We start from the raw sequence: 17,176 nt of genomic DNA on the forward strand, positions 1-17,176 counted from the left end.
TATTAACATACAATTAAAATCACATTTCAGTACAAGTAAAATACCACCACACATAAGGATCAGGAACCCACTCTTTCTCACATGCAGGAGTCCTATAAAAACACTAATCTGGCCGGGCGGGTGTGGCGCACGCCTTTAATCCCAGCACTGGGGAAGCAGAGGCAAGCGGATATCTATGAGTTCTAGGCCAACCTGGGCTACAGAGTGAGTCCCAGGAAAGACACAAAGCTACACAGAGAAACTATATCTAAAAAAAAAACACAAACAAACAAACAAAAAAAACACTAATCTGGAAGCTATATATAAATACAGAGTACCTGGTGTAGACCCAGGAAGGCTTTCTGCTTGCTGTTCAGACTCTGTAAGTTCATATGACCCTTGCTAAGTGAATTTAGAGGATCTTGTTCTCCTGGTGTCCTTTTTCCCCTCTGTCTCCTAAACTATTACCACATAATCTTTTGGGGGTTCCTTGAGATCTGAAGGAAGAGATTTGATGAAGATATACCATTTACTGCTGAGAGTTCAAAAGCTCACACTCTGTGAATAATGTCTGGCTGTGGGTCTCTATATTTGTTCCCATCTGCTGCAGGAAGATGCTTCTCTGATGATAGCTGGGCAAGGCACTGAATTACGAGTTTAACAGAATATCTTTAGGCATCATTTTATTACTTAATTACTTTATTTTAGATTTGTATTACTTGATTTTATCCTAGGTCCCTGGACAATCTAGTCTCAGGTTCCTGGCCACCCAAGAAGTGTTGGGTATGCATTCCATTTCATGGAGTGGGTCTTAGGTTAAATCAGTTACTGGTGACTCTCATAAGTTTTTGCCATCATTGCCCTAGCATATCTTGGCAATACACCATTATAGACAAATGGTTTGTGGGTGGCTTGGAGTTTATGTTTTTCTTCTGAGCATGAGACTGTGTTCCTGTACTAAAGATGCTGAAACTTATGGGTGAAGGCTCTATGTAGGCACTGACTCAAAATCTCCATTTTTTTTTTTTTTTTTTGATTTTTCGAGACAGGGTTTCTCTGTGTAGCTTTGCGCCTTTTCCTGAAACTCACTTGGTAGCCCAGGCTGGCCTTGAACTCACAGAGATCCGCCTGGCTCTGCCTCCCGAGTGCTGGGATTAAAGGCGTGCGCCACCACTGCCCGGCTAAAATCTCCATTTTTAATGAACTGTGTATATGTTGTCTTCAGCAACACCTTGTTGTGGGTTTGTGGAGGGCAAACTATAGTCTAACAGTAGCCTGAGTTGTTTGTAGATTCCTGTTGGGCTCCCTTGGCCAACATCTCAATTGGATATAACTAAATCCCAGCACTAGAAGCTTTATTTGGTAACAAGAGACATCCAGCTCAGACTCAGTCTCTACCATGATTTGAGTATTTCATTTAGTTCACCTTCATAAATGTATATATTTAAGGAAGTTTATACTGTTCTAGGTTTCTGTACTATCCCTTAAGTGCCCTTAATTTTACCTGTCTCCCCTGTATTCCCTCTCATAAGCCAATACCCTCCCTCTCTAATATACACTCCTATTCCAGCTGCCCCCATCTATCTATACCTAGCTATTCTATTTTCCTTTCATAATAAGATCTATCTGTTTCCTCTAGTCCTTTACTCTATGCTTGTCTTCCGTGGTTCTATGGATTTTAACTTGGTTATCACTACCTTCACAGATAATATCTACTTTTAGACTTAATATCTTCTTTAGTCTGATATAAATTGGCTTTCTGTTACTAATTTAATTCATGGTTTTAATTTAGCTATAGTCATAGAAAAGACTCATTCAAATGGAGGGTATCTCTAGTCATCACTGAATTGTTTCCTGATTGTCTAGTTATTTTTAATGTGTCAACAATTTGTTCTGTTCCCAGAGCTCAGTGAATCACAGCCTAATTTCACATATCATGGAAGCCTGTACTCTCTGACCACAGACATTTGTAAACATGTTTGGAATACCAAAAACAAAAAATTCCCCTCTCTTTCAGATGGTTAATAGATAATATATTGATGGGATTTACCTTGACCTTTATAGAAAATATAGAAATACTACCACAGTAGATGATCTTAAATCCATTCTAAATATTTTAACTCCCTAGTCACCAATTTTGATCACCCACACAAAAAATGCCAAAAATATGTACTACACAATGACCACACCACAGAGTAACACTAATTTTTTTTCGTTATTTGAAGTTGAGCACAGTAGGCATCCATTGTTAATGCATTTTCTGTATTTTCCAAATAGAAGAATAAGGAGATTCTGTTGCTAAGGTCACAATGTTATCGCATATATCTTAACTGAGTAGGTTAGCAAAGCCAGATAAAGAAATACGACTTATTGTGGCTCACTCATAAGATCTTTGTTTAGTCTAATGCTATCCCAATTGAGATAATTTGGCCATATCTTGCTCAGAAGATTATGGATATCCAGGAAATTCCCATTTGTAAATAGCAATGGACCTGTCCACAGGACCTTGTTGAAAATTCAAAAAAGTGAAGTGGACAAAAATATGAGTAGCCCACCAGTAAATAGGCAAAGAGAAGGTACAGTTCAAGTTATTATTTCTCCTAAAGGTATAATATGCATAATTTTATGTTTACCTCTTGATAGCAGACCAAATATTGTACTAAATAGCTCAAACAATATCTCATTAAATGCTACCTAAACTATATAAAGTAGATATGCATATTTACATTCTGGAAGCACAGAAATGGAGGCACAGAGAAATTTGTATGATTAGAATTTGTACTCTCTCAAGCTAGAAAATATTTTATTGATTCTTGCATTTGTATAGTTCAGAGAAACTTGTCTTCAGAGTCTAGAACTAATAAAAAGCCTTTTCCTTGTATTTTAATGTTATTGCTATTCTCTTTTCTAGGTCTTTATTTTGTTAATGATAATTCCATTCCAAGTATGGAGCAAGTCTTTAATTGGCAAATACAAATAATTTTATATATGGGATTTTTTAAAGAATAAAACTGTGCTTGATTCAGATGAGTATCTGAGGTGGACACCAATTCATATTCTCTCTAATTACTTTTCTGCTCATCAGACATTGGAGAGTGGCCAGTAGACATTTTCTTCTCTATTTCCTGGTAGAGGTCTACTGTGGCTATCACTCTATGTGCTGTGAATGTGTTGCTCTCATTGGTTAATAAATAAAGTGTGGATTGGCCAGTAGCCAGGCAGGAAGTATAGGCAAGAGAGAGGAGAATTCTGGGAAGTGGAAGGCTGAGTCAGGAGTTGATGCCAGCTGCCACCACCATGAGAAGCAAGGTGTAAAGTACTGGTAAGCCACAAGCCACGTGGCAACTTATAGATTAATAGAAATAGGTTAATTTAAGATACAAGAACTAGATAGCAAGAAGCCTGCCACAGTCATACAGTTTATAAGTAATGTAAGTCTCTGTGTGTTTACTTGTATCTGAGCAACTGCAGGAGCTGGGTTGACACAGGAAAACTTCAGCTAAAGAGGTCCTTCCATAGAATTGGGAATCTTTATCTTTATCATCTTGATCAGTTTAATTTATTTTTTTTTTAAGATTTCAGAACAATACAGATAGCTGTTGAATATCAAGTGGACTATGGACTGGGAAATGAGTTGTGGATGTAGGTAGTGAACAAGTGCACTTTTACACTTCAGTGTAATAAGAGAAGAGAGATCACCATGGAGTGTACTTAGAGATATTATTTCTCAAGCACATATAATAAGCAGCCTTTTATGCTTCTGGCCATCCACTAGAAATCCAATCTGATGATTAAACATGCAAGCATGTTTTTACTTTCTCATACACAATACTCCTTTATTTATTTTCTTATGTAGTAATCCACTCATGTATTTCTTATTCATTTACTTAATTATTTAATAATTTTAGTCTATTTCATTGGATAACAATTTGGTAATTGTGCTGAAAAAGTAAGCCTGGTAGTGGGTAACAGTACTGACATAGGAAATGGAGCAAGAATTCAAAAATAAACATTGCAGTGTCATAGAACATTTTACCTTACTAAAAACTCCAACTTGTCTATGGTTTTGATTGTGCTTTATTAAATCAATCTGGGTAACCGACAATATTATAACAATCCCATGAAGAATTTTTGATAAGATCTCTGCTAACTGTTGATTTTGAGTTCAGAGACTTTTAAAAATCAAATTTAAAGTTAGTAGACTGGGGAGAATTTGAGTTCATTTTCAATTCTATTATTTCTATTTCCAGAAGTAATGCAGGCATATTTTCTAGTCTTATAAATTCATCAGTGATATTTATTTAAAAATAAAAAGTCTGTTTGATAGGAGATGCTTCTGTGAACATAGATGTTGGCATTATTAAACATATGTCTAAACATACTCCTATTAAGGAGTAGCCATGGATCAAATTTTTGGTGAATTCCTATTTCACTAACTATATGTTATATTTCTACAATTTACAGACAAAGTAAACTTTGATTACATGCTACTTTTTTTTTTTTTTGTTTTTCGAGACAGGGTTTCTCTGTGTAGCTTTGCACCTTTCCTGGAACTCGCTTGGTAGCCCAGGCCAGCCTCAAACACACAGAGATCTGCCTGGCTCTGCCTCCTGAGTGCTGGGATTAAAGGTGTGCACCACCACCGCCCGGCAATGATACTTTTTAATCAGACTCAGTTTTAGAAATTTTAAGGCCAAGATCTAAGGAAATATGGTTTACAATGAAGCATACCATAGATAACTGTATGATGTCATAAATATAGAGAGTATGATTATCTTGAGTGAGGTTCTGTGTTTGGATAATCTTTTAAGGTGACACTTAAGAGCACTGATGACTGGAAATGGTTTCTTTGAGTTCATAGAAGAATCAGGGAGTTATTTTGAATTCAAGGCATTGAAAAACAAACCAAATATGACACCAGCAAATTACAGTGTGATAGCCTATAATTCTGTACCATTAGAATCTTGATCTCAAAACTTAATACAAGACATCCAAAGATTCTTCTAACTTAGTCATATCCCAAAAGCATGAGAAGATGTCTTATGGATGAAAGATATGCTCTGAGATATTAAAGACAAAAGTAATTACAATGAAAATATTCCAGAGGGGAGAGTTTTGAATGGAAGTTTTAGGGAAGATTGTGAAGAGTTTATAATTACCTGTCAAAGACCTGTGAAGACTTTGCTTTGCTAAAAGCCTTATTCAGTGCGGCCTCAACCTCTTTATTTCTCAGGCTGTAGACAAGAGGATTCAGCATGGGGATGACCATAGTGTAGAACACAGATTTCACCTTATCAGTGTCCATAGAATGACTGGAGCTGGGCTGTAAGTACATGAAGATGACTGTCCCAGAGAAAATGGAAACAATGGTGAGGTGGGATGCACAGGCAGAGAAAGCCTTCTTTAAGCCCTCAGCTGAGTGCATCCTCAAGATTGCCACTGAAATAAGTGGATAAGTGTTCAAGATATTTAAGATACAGAAAATAACATCAAATGATACTAATGTAAAGAGAACTATCTCATTTTTATACTTATCAGAGTATAAAATAGCCAGCAATGGGAGGAATGTCTCAAAAAAGTAATAAATTACATTTGAATGACAAAAGGAGAGGTGGAATGTGAAGGCAATATGGATGGAGGATTACAGGAGTGCAAAAATGTAGGAAACAGATACAATTAGGACACATGTAATACTTGTCATGGTGGTAGTTAATACAGGGGGTTACATACTGCTGCATGGCAGTCATGCGCCACTGAGACCAGGATGAAATTTTTAGTGACAGCAAAGGCTACAAAAAAAGAACATCTGGGAAGCACATGAATTGTTGGATATGGTCTTATTTCTTGTGAGAAACCCTTCCACTACCTTGTGAGTGACTGCTGAGGCATAAACATCGTCCACCAGGGAGAGGTTACTCAGGAAAAAGTACATGGGAGTGTGGAGTCAGGAGTCCAGCAGAATCAGCAGCATCATCCCAAAATTTCTTACCAATATGACCAAATAAATGAGAGTTAAAATTATAAATAAAGGGTTCTGTAGTTCTGGGACATCTGTTAATCCCACAAGAAAAAAAAACTCAGTGGCCTCTGAAATATTCTCCATCAATGTCACTTGGGAATCATGACAGATACCTAGGAGAAGATTAGGAAATGAGAAGTTATTCTAGGTGAACACTTCCATGAGATCTGAACCATGGATACAGTTTCTTATTCATGTGTCAGTGCCTTGTTTACTGAGAAAGAACATCACCTGAATTCAGCATAGGAGAATGGTGAATAAGACATAGATGAACATCAGAACTTCATTGCTGAATGAATACAACTGGAAAATTCTGAGAAATTTACAACTCTGGGACTCATTTCATCTTTCTTGGTTTATGATGTTCTTTACTATAGTAATCTGCTCAGTACTATATTATACTGCTTGAAGTAGCTGGTAAACACTTGCTTAAAACATCCACTGAATGCTTAATCAGCAGAAGCTTAAGTATAGGTACAGGCAGTCACACTTTAGTATATAACGCAGGCAAAACCTGTTCAGTTCATGTTCCATATGTAATAAATCCCTCTAAGCAGATTTTTTGTGATTTCTATCCCTTTTTTATATTGCTGTCATTGGGGTCAAACTCACGGACTACTCATATTAATCAAATGCTATGACACTGAGTTATAGCTCCAGCTTTCCTTTTTCTTACTACCTGTAACTTGACAATTATTTGGTCTGTTCCCTAGAGACCCACTCTTTTCTCTATGAAGTCTGTTCACTAGACTCTTCCCTTTCACACTGGTGAGTTGAAATGTAGAATCTCTTTACCATACTCTTACTAATGACACCTTGTTGCACCTCAAAAAATTAAGGGGAATTTTCAAAGAGCTATAGTAAAGATTCAGCTGTTTTTACTTCATGAAATCTTCAATTTCCACATAGGCTACTACTTTATGTATGGGGGTTGTGAGAATAGGGAAAGAAAAAATAGTTACATTTTTACATTCCTCAGTTTTTGTTCCATCAGCCAGGCTGTGTTAAGTGTATATCCTTATACTCACTATATGCTGGCTAGGATGACTTCTCACGATGTTCCTCTGGCTACATTAGGAATAGGTTCACTCAACCTTAGAGAACTTCACGTTTTAAAATCTTGGGTATAGAATCTTGAGAATTTTTAAATTTTCTGAAATAGGCTACCTTCACATTCAGTGTAAGAGATAATGTAACCCTTCTCTTAAACAATAGCAAGGTTAAAATCATTCCTACCATATTAGACTATATACATATGGTCATAAATAAGAATGTTTTTTCAAAACTACAGAAAATGCTAATATTTTTAAATCAGTCCATTGGATCCATTTCTGTCTAGATAATATCTCATCTCTTCATGGATACTGACTAATATTAAATTTATGGTTTTAGTTTAAACCATTCATGAAGAAAGCCTAACAGTTAACATATCAAATGGATATAGAAATTGCTATCTTCTAGAATCTTGACAACTTCTCATTTCTCTTTACTAGTCTCCATTCACATTTAATGTGAGAGATGATGTACCCCTTCTCTTAAACAAAAGCCAAGGTTAAAATTCAAAGATGGAACAATAAATTTCATATTTCTTATTCCATAAAACATTCAAAACACAAGATAATTTGGAATACCACCTGTCTCTTTTTAAAAACATTCACTCCAGGACCTGCTGGTCAAGAACATGGAACACGGAGGCTGTCAAGCTACCCACAGTGCAGAGGCAGCAGTAGACCAAAATGATAAGATGAGTAGAATAATTGTCTGTATGTAGTTATACCTGTTTCCCAGTCTTGTCATTCTTTTTATGTTTTGGTTTCATTTGTAAAATGAAAATGACCAGGTATTCCATCTTCTTTCATGTTTCTAATAAACTATGGTGGCACAATGTTGTGATACTTACTGTTGTATTAGGAACAGACATGCAGTGGTACAAAGGTGGGACATGGATCACTTCATGTCAAGAAAGTTCATCCAATGTCCATAACCAGGAAAGATTTTTCTTCCACACATGTAGAACTCTGCTGTGGTATGTCACAGGGACTTGCTCTCCTGCAAATATTAAGTCAGAGAGAGCAAGTTTATCACATATTTCGGGGGACACATTGATATAAAGGCAAATGTGTTTATTTTTTTTCTTGTAATCCCATATTGGTCCTTCATCCCAATCTTTTATAGTTTCTTTTATATTCCAAGAAGGCTTATGAGGACATGAGAGAATAAAACTCAGATGAGAGAACCTCTGATTATTAAATCTTCAGTTATTCTATGGGGTCATGCAGGAAAGAAAAAATAAAGAAAGGAAAAGGAAAAGAAAAAGAAATCTCACTAATACCTCAAGTTCAGAAATATAAGTCCTCACACAATATTTCCTTTGTCCAAAAGGATGTGAGATGATCTCAGGGCATTGTTTACTACTTAATAACAAAACTACTTACCTCACCACAGCATCCTTAATATGATTTCCCTCTTACTCTTTCTTTCAAAATATATTTTAAAATATTTATTTTATTTTCTGCATTTGAGTGTTTGTCTGCACATACATCTGGCATTGCTTTTGTGTTTGGTGCCCTTGCAGCCAGAGTAATATACTGAATTCCTTTGAACCAGAGTTATAAAGAGTTGTGAGCTGTCATGTAGGTGCTGGAACCCAAACCCTGGTTCTCTTCAAGGTAGTAGTTGCTCTTAATCCCTGGGCCATCTCTTGTTCTCCTCTCTTACGTCATTAATAATGATCTGCACATAGTGTTTGCAACAATTTGTAGGTTACAATGTGATATTCTGATACATGTGTGCATTTTATATTGCCAAATAAGGAAAATAAAGTTTCCCATGCCCTTCTAGCACTATCTTAAAACACCAAATACTAAAACTCTGCTGACAAAATTCATTATAACAAACAAATTCTGAAAAGTTGCAAGGTGAAATAATGAACACAGGCTCAACTGTCTTTCTCTTTATTAACAAATTACAATTCACACAAGAAATTAAGTAAATAACACAAGAACAATAAAATACATTGAATAAACTTAACTGAAGAAGTGAAGGACATACAAATTGTATAGTACAAAACATTGTTGAAATAAATAAAAAAACAGGGAAATTGGAACACATCCATGATATATATATATAATTTGGGTTCACTGATACAAAGAATCATAATACAACTAGAAGATGGAAACACAAGCTTCTTAGACTGCTATCTGAAAGATGAAGAATCTGGGTTTCTTTTTCCCTCTACTTCTTCTGTATCTTATTTCAGAAACGTAAAGTTGAATTATTAATTATTAGTCAGCTGAAATTTGCAGTAGCAATTTTTATATAAATTACAAATAAGAAATGGAAATTGCTGTTGAGAGAACAAGTTTTCTTCTGTGGCAAGTCCCCAAATAGATTATCCAATCTGCTGTGGGATAATGCTTTTGTACACTGGTTTAATAAAATGCTGATTGGCCATTAGCCAGGCAGGAAATATAGAAGGGATAAGCAGAATAGAAGAATTCTGGGAAGAAGAAGGCTGAGTCAGGAGATACCAGCCAGCCGTCCAGGGAGCAGCATGCAATGGTATACAGGTAAAGCCACAGAACACGTGACAACACATAAATTAACAGAAATAGGCTGAGTTTAAGTGTAAGAGCTAGTTAGTAGTAAGCCTGAGCTAATGGCCAGTACTTATAACTAATATAAGCTTCTGAGTGATTATTTTATAAAGGCTGCGGGACTGTGGGTGAGAGATTTGTATGGACCATGGGCCAGGCAGGACACAGGAAATCTTCCGGCTACACCAAACCCAAGTGGTCAGACCTAGATGTCTATATATTTATATTGATTTATGTTTATATTTATAAAATGCACTATATATTATACATAATATATATTTATGCATTCTGGGTCAGCCTTAAATATATGTATATATATTTGTATATATATGTATATATATTTATATATATATACATATATTTGTACATGTGTATATATGTGTACTACTAAATGGACTCAATAATTTATGTGCATATAGGTATATATATTATATACATATTTGCATTAAATTAAAGAAGAGGAAGTCATTAGATTGTGAGGGATTGGGGGCAAGGAAGAAGTTAAAGGGAAAGATGGAGGGATGGAAATGATAAAAAGGCAGTATTGATGCATGAAATTTTCAAAGAAATAATGACTGAATCTACCAGGCTGAGCTGAATCCCCAGGGGAGTCCTTACCCTAGAGGAGATGGGAATGGGGGGTGGGCTGTGGTGAGGGCAGAGGGGTCTGGAGGAGGGAGGACAGGGGTATCTGTGGCTTTTATGTAAAATTAAATTAAATTATAAAATAAAATTTTTTAAAAAAGAAATAATGAAAAGTGAAATGTACTCATATTTTCTAAAAAATGTGAACTAGCCATTTGAAAAAAAGGAAGAAATGGGGCATACACAGGTATTATCATTGCTCTCCCTTCATTCTCTTACACTCCAGGCCTCCTAGTCTGGGGGCTGTTTGCCTGGGAGTGCCCCCTTCCTTTAGTCCATTCCCATGCCTTTGAAACTCACTTGATCCCAGCACCATTTTCCTCCAGAGAAACTTTAGCCACACATTGCTTCTGTTCCTCTCCCTTCTTCTTCCATTTTAGTTGTTTAAGCAACATTCAATCTCCAAGCCTTGGACAAATCCTATATGTGTTCTGCAGGCTGATGAGTCTCCTTGGCCCAGAACACCTGCATTACATCCAAACCCCAGGCCTAGCACTGGCTACACATCTTGATGAGTCCCTGGAACCTCAGCTGCTCATACTATCACCAACTCTCAAGTCTTATCCAGGCCACAAAGCCCAAGGCAGCCTAGGATCTCATATCAGAGACATAGCCACCAAAAGAAGTCATTGACATGCTTAGAAGTCATTATAAAAACACAGACAATATGTAAGACCCAAACTGTATATCTTCCCTATAATGCAATGTCCTAAAGAATTGTCTTCCAGGGAAAATGACCTGGATAAACATCAACAACACAGAACACCAAAGAATAATCCTAACCTTATCGAAATATTCAAGGTGATTGGAGAAGACATGAACAGGCAGCTCAATGAAGTTAACTTGAATAGCAATAGCTACCTGAGAGATGCCCAAGAAAAAACACAAACATATGGATAAATATATTGTCAAAGACAACACAGGATTTGAGAACTGATATCAATATAGGGATAGCACTATTGAAGGGAACTGAAGGTAAAGTGTAGGTGGAATTGAAAAACTCAATAATCAAACTGGAAACCTCAGAGGAGACTTGAGCATAATTTCCTGCTCATGAATGTATTGCCAAACGATAGCTGCTGGAAGAGAGAAACAGTTTTCTCTAACAGTTAGGCACTTTGAATTGGCCATACTTCTCTGGAAGGCCACACATCAAGGATTACTTGCCAAATTTGGTCTTACATGGAGAAAACATTGTGCATAAAGACAGATGGGTAGAGAAGGGGGATAAGTTGAGAGAGAAGGCATAAATATGAAAATACATTGTATTGAATACTCAAGAAAATAGTAAAACTTGTAAAATATGTTTGAAACTATAACTCTGTTATCCTGTGATCTATTTCTATATCTAATCAAGATGTCATCAAAGCAGTTTTTTTGTTAATATCCTGAAATATACACAATTGTCTACTAAACCCATAGACACTCCCAAATGGCAGACTAAATAAAAAATTCAATGCAAGTCTACCTTTCTGAACCAATGAGTTTAGTCCTAGTTATGACCTACATGAGCATGGGTGAGGAGCTGCCTAAAGGAACATGTGTGCATCTAACCTAGAGGCATCATTAGAAACTCTACCCAGCATGGCTGACCACTCAGGGGAAAAATGAATTGCTAGAACCCAATAAACAACTTTCAAGAAGTGTGGTTTGAGAGTCTCCTCTAGATATCCTAGTTTACTGTCAGAGTTCTATGGACCAGCCTTTGGGAGTCTTGTAACATTCTGAGCTCTGGAGCCTGGTAAGTTTCACTGACATTCTGATTCTTTAAAATTTTAGAAGACATCTGAGCTTTGTGATTTTTATTTATTTCCTGAGACATATAAGCTCCTTCCTCTCTCAAGAAGCTACTGTCTCAATTCAGAAGAAACACATATACAACAGTAGCTCAGATGTGGTATAGAATTAGGTATTGAATATCAAAACTGAACTGCCTTATTTCTATAATAAAATATGCAAAATTTGCTGTCCATAGTTAGAATCTAAAAAGAAGGAATAGAAGAGGCCTCATCTATGAAATATATATTCAGAAAAATTAAAGTCAGTAAATAATTACATTTAAAGTATTTATAGACAAAGTAACTTGAAGTTACAAATCATTTTCAAACATTTTACAGTAACTTGACTAATCCCAGTGAAGATAATGCTTTTCCAGCAACTTTCTTGAATGCATTCTTGACTTCTTTGTTCCTGAGGCTGTAAACAATAGGGTTCAGCATGGGGATGACCATGGTGTAGAACACAGATGCCATTTTATCAGTGTCCATGGAATGACTGGAGCTGGGTTGTAAGTACATGAAGATAATTGTGCCATAGAAGATGGAAACGGTGGTGAGGTGGGAGGCACAGGTAGAGATGGCCTTCTTTCGGCCTTCAGCAGAATGCATCCTCAGGATTGCAACAAAAATAAGTAGGTAAGAGGTAGCAATAACCAACAGAGTAAAAGCAATATTAAATGTTGCCAACATGAAAAGCACAATTTCATTTTTGTAGATACCAGAGCAAGAAAGAGTGAGTAGTGGAGGAATATCACAGAAAAAGTGATTTACCACATTGGAATGACAGAAGGAGAGGTGGAAAGTAAAGGACACATGGATTGTAGATTGCAAGATTCCATTCATGTAAGAACCAGCAACAAGCAGGGCACACATTAAAGTTGTCATAGTGATAGAATAATGCAAAGGTTTGCACACTGCTGCATGACGGTCAAAGGCCATTGAGGCCAGGATGAAACATTCAATGGTAGCAAAGGCTGCAAAAAAGAACATCTGGGCAGCACATCCATTGTAGGATATGATCTTATCTCCTGTGAGAAACCCTTCTATTACCTTAGGAGTGACAGCCATACATGTGCTTCTGTTCCTCTCTCTTCTTCCATTTTAGTTGTTTAAGCAACATTCAATCTTCAAGCCTTGGACAAATCCTATATGTGTTCTGCAGGCTGATGAGTCTCCTTGGCCCAGATCAACTGCATTATATCCAAACCCCAGGCCTAGCACTGGCTACACATCTGTATGGCTACAAATCTTGATGAGTCCCTGGAACCTCAGCTGCTCATACTATCACCAACTCTCAAGTCTTATCCAGGCCACAAAGCCCAAGGCAGCCTAGGATCTCATATCAGAGACATAGCCACCAAAGAAGTCATTGACATGATTAGAAGTCATTATAAAAACACAGACAATATGTAAGACCCAAACTGTATATCTTCCCTATAATGCAATGTCCTAAAGAATTGTCTTCCAGGGAAAATGACCTGGATAAACATCAACAACACAGAACACCAAAGAATAATCCTAACCTTATCAAAGTATTCAAGGTGATTGGAGAAGACATGAACAGGCAGCTCAATGAAGTTAACATGAATAACAATAGCTACCTGAGAGATGCCCAAGAAAAAAACACAAATATGGCTGAATGAAGAGATCTACATGAACAGCCTGGACATGAGTGGGGGTAATGAAGGGTGAGGTGGAGGGAAAGAGAGTTTGGGGGAGCAGGAGATCCCAGCTGGATCAACAACAGAGAGGGAGAACAAGGAATAGGAGACCATGGTAAATGAAATTCACATGAGAATAGGAAGAAGCAAAGTGCTAGAGAGGCCTACAGAAATCCATAAATATACCCCCACAACAGACTGCTGGCAATGGTGGAGATACACCCCGAACTGACCTACTCTGGTGATGGGATGGCCAAACACCCGAATTGTCGTGCTAGAAATCCCATCCAATGACTGAGGGATGTGGATGCAGAGATTCATGGCTAGGCCCCGGGTGGATCTCTGGGAGTCCAATTAGCGAGAATTGTTGAGACCAAGGTTGGATAAAGCACAGGGACAAATGGCCAAACGAATGGAAACACATGAACTATGAACCAATGGCTGAGAGGACACCAACTGGATCAGGCCCTCTGAATGGGTGATACAGTTGATTGGCTTGGTCTGTTTGGGAGGCATCCAGGCAGTGGGAGCAGGTCCTGTGCAAATTGCATGAGTTGGCTGTTTGAAACCTGGGGTCTATGCAGGGTTGCTTGGCTCAGCCTGGGAGGAGGGGACGGGACCTGCCTGGACTGAGTCTACCAGGTTGATCTCAGTCCTTGGGGGAGGCTTTGCCCTGGAGGAGGTTGTAATGGGGGGTGGGCTGGGAGGAAGGTGCGGGAGCCCAGAGGGGAGAAAACAAGGGATTCCATGGCTGATATGTAGAACTGAATTGTATTGCAAAATAAAAATTTAAAAAAAAAATGTCAAGGAAAAAAAATGTCAAGGGATTTGAGAACTGATATCAATATAGGAATAGGACTATGGAAGGGAACTGAAGGTAAAGTGAATGTGGAATTGAAAAACTCAATAATCAAACTGGAATCCTCAGAGGAGAATTGGGCATATAATCCTGTCACTATGATAACTGCTGGATAAGAGAAACTGTTTTCTCTAACAGTTAGTCACTTTAAATTGGCGATGCTTCTCTGGAAGGCTGCACATCAAGGATTACTTGCCTAATTTGTCTTAAATGGAGAACACATTGTGCATATAGACAGATGGGTAGAGAAGGGGGATAAGTTGAGAGGGAAGGCATAAATATGAAAATACATTGTATTGAATACTCAAGAAACTAGTAAAACTTGTAAAATATGTTTGAAACTATAACTCTGCTATCCTTTGATCTATTTCTATATCTATTCATGATTTGTCATCATAGCAGTTCTTTTGTTAATATCCTGAAATATGCACAATTGTCTACAAAACCCTTAGACACTCCCAAATGGCAGACTAAATAAAAAATTCAATGCAAGTCTACCTTTCTGAACCAATGAGTTTAGTGCTAGTTATGACCTACATGAGCATGGGTGAGGAGCTGCCTAAAGGAACATGTGTGCATCTAACCTAGAGGCATCATTAGAAACTCTACCCAGCATGGCTGACCACTCAGGGGAAAAATGAATTACTAGAACCCAATAAACAACTTTCAAGAAGTGTGGTTTGAGAGTCTCCTCAAGATATCAATACTTTACTGTTAGAGTTCTGTGGACCAGCCTTTGGGAGTCTTGTAACTTTCTGAGCTCTGGACCTGGAAAGTTTTGTTGACATTCTGAATCTTTTAAATTTTAGAAGACATCTGAGCTTTGTGATTTTTATTTATTTCCTGAGACTTATAAGCTCCTTCCTCTCTCAAGAGGCCTATGTCTCAGAAGAAATACATATACAACAGTAGCTCAGATGTGGTATAGAATTAGGTATTGAATATCAAAACTGAACTGCCTTATTTCTATAATAAAATATGCAAAATTTGCTGTCCATAGTTAGAATCCAAAAAGAATGAATAGAAGAGGACTCATCTATGAAATATATATTCAGAAAGATTAAAGTCAGTAAATAATTACATTTAAAGTATTTATAGACAAAGTAACTTGAAGTTACAAATCATTTTCAAACATTTTACAGTAACTTGACTAATCCCAGTGAAGATAATGCTTTTCCAGCAACTTTCTTGAATGCATTCTTGACTTCTTTGTTCCTGAGGCTGTAAACAATAGGGTTCAGCATGGGGATGACCATAGTATAGAACACAGATGCCATTTTATCAGTGTCCATGGAATGACTGGAGCTGGGTTGTAAGTACATGAAGATAATTGTGCCATAGAAGATGGAAACAGTGGTGAAGTGGGAGGCACAGGTAGAGATGGCTTTCTTTCGGCCTTCAGCAGAATGCATCCTCAGGATTGCAACAAAAATAAGGAGGTAAGAGGTAATGATAACCAATAGAGTAAAAGCAACATTAAATGCTGCCAACATGAAAAGAACCATTTCATTTTTATAGATATCAGAGCAAGAAAGTGTAAGTAGTGGAGGAATATCACAGAAAAAGTGATTTACCACATTGGAATGACAGAAGGAGAGGTGGAAAGTAAAGGACACATGGATTGTAGATTGCAAGATTCCATTCATGTAAGAACCAGCAACAAGCAGGGCACACTTTGTAGTTGTCATAGAGGTAGAGTAATGTAAAGGTTTACACACTGCTGCATGACGGTCAAAGGCCATTGAGGCCAGGATGAAACTTTCAATGGTAACAAAGGCTGCAAAGAACATCTGGGCAGCACATCCATTGTAGGATATGATCTTATCTCCTGTGAGAAACCCTTCTATTACCTTGGGAGTGACAGCTGAAGCATAAACACAGTCCACAAAGGAGAGGTTACTGAGGAAAAAGTACATGGGAGTGTGGAGTCGGGAGTCCAGCAGAATCAATACCAGCATTCCGAGGTTCCCAACCAGTGTGTTCAAATAAATGAAAGTGAAGACGACAAATAAAGGGACCTGCAGCTCTGGGGCATCTGTTAATCCCACTAGAATAAATTCAGACACTTTTGAAATATTCTGCATCAGTGTCATTTTGGAATTATGGCAGGCTCCTAGTATGAAAAGCAGAAATAAAAAATTATGAAAAATTATGACCTCAACATAAGGTTTTAAGTATAATCAAATTCTCTTTCTCACATGTCAGCATCCTGTCTAGAAGTGAAGGAGCCTACACTGAATTATAGGTGGAAAGGTGCTAAATGGTATCATCTGGGAATGGAGCAAATGGAAATTGCTATTTCTTTGTTCCCAATAGGATTCTCTATTATAAGTCTATGTCTTATTTCAGTTTTCAGGTAAATGATAATACTTACTTATTTCAGTAAGCAAGAAAGGACTTGTTATTTGCATAATTTACAAACATACCTGTCTAAGAGGAATATCAAAGTCTTGCTTTGAAGCATTAACAATGTAGTAAACTGCAATTAGTTTATGTTAGCAACAAAGCATATTTAATTCATTTCTCATGTTTGATACTTGTACCAAGTTCAATGCCCTAGCTGTGTTTATGCACTGATTTTTAATACTGCTCCATGGATATTCAGTTTTATATCTAATTTGATAAGGTCTTTCTTTAGA

General features: G+C 37.2%; 2 protein-coding genes and 1 pseudogene across 2 annotated transcripts; all 3 read right to left on the minus strand.

Annotated features, from left to right (window-relative positions):
* Positions 1 to 5,134: 5,134 nt before the first annotated feature.
* On the minus strand, positions 5,135 to 6,085 carry LOC128123753 (olfactory receptor 5B12-like; annotated as a pseudogene).
* Positions 6,086 to 12,350: 6,265 nt separating this feature from the next.
* LOC128123754 (olfactory receptor 5B12-like) lies at positions 12,351 to 13,085 on the minus strand. Its single transcript, XM_052760067.1, has one exon. The coding sequence runs from the start codon at positions 13,083 to 13,085 to the stop codon at positions 12,351 to 12,353; it is 735 nt and encodes a 244-aa protein (XP_052616027.1).
* A 2,588-nt stretch (positions 13,086 to 15,673) lies between these two features.
* Positions 15,674 to 16,630, minus strand: LOC128123755 (olfactory receptor 5B12-like). Its single transcript, XM_052760068.1, has one exon. The coding sequence runs from the start codon at positions 16,628 to 16,630 to the stop codon at positions 15,674 to 15,676; it is 957 nt and encodes a 318-aa protein (XP_052616028.1).
* Positions 16,631 to 17,176: the final 546 nt, after the last annotated feature.

Source organism: Peromyscus californicus, unplaced genomic scaffold (genome assembly GCF_007827085.1).
Source record: "Peromyscus californicus insignis strain IS unplaced genomic scaffold, ASM782708v3 Scaffold_4__1_contigs__length_199733344, whole genome shotgun sequence".
Classification (NCBI taxonomy): domain Eukaryota; kingdom Metazoa; phylum Chordata; class Mammalia; order Rodentia; family Cricetidae; genus Peromyscus; species Peromyscus californicus.

What these genes read in the sequence shown, in the direction of transcription:
- LOC128123754 (XM_052760067.1), bottom strand. Translation starts at nt 13,085, where the DNA reads ATGGCTGTCACTCCTAAGGTAATAGAAGGGTTTCTCACAGGAGATAAG.
- LOC128123755 (XM_052760068.1), bottom strand. Translation starts at nt 16,630, where the DNA reads ATGACACTGATGCAGAATATTTCAAAAGTGTCTGAATTTATTCTAGTG.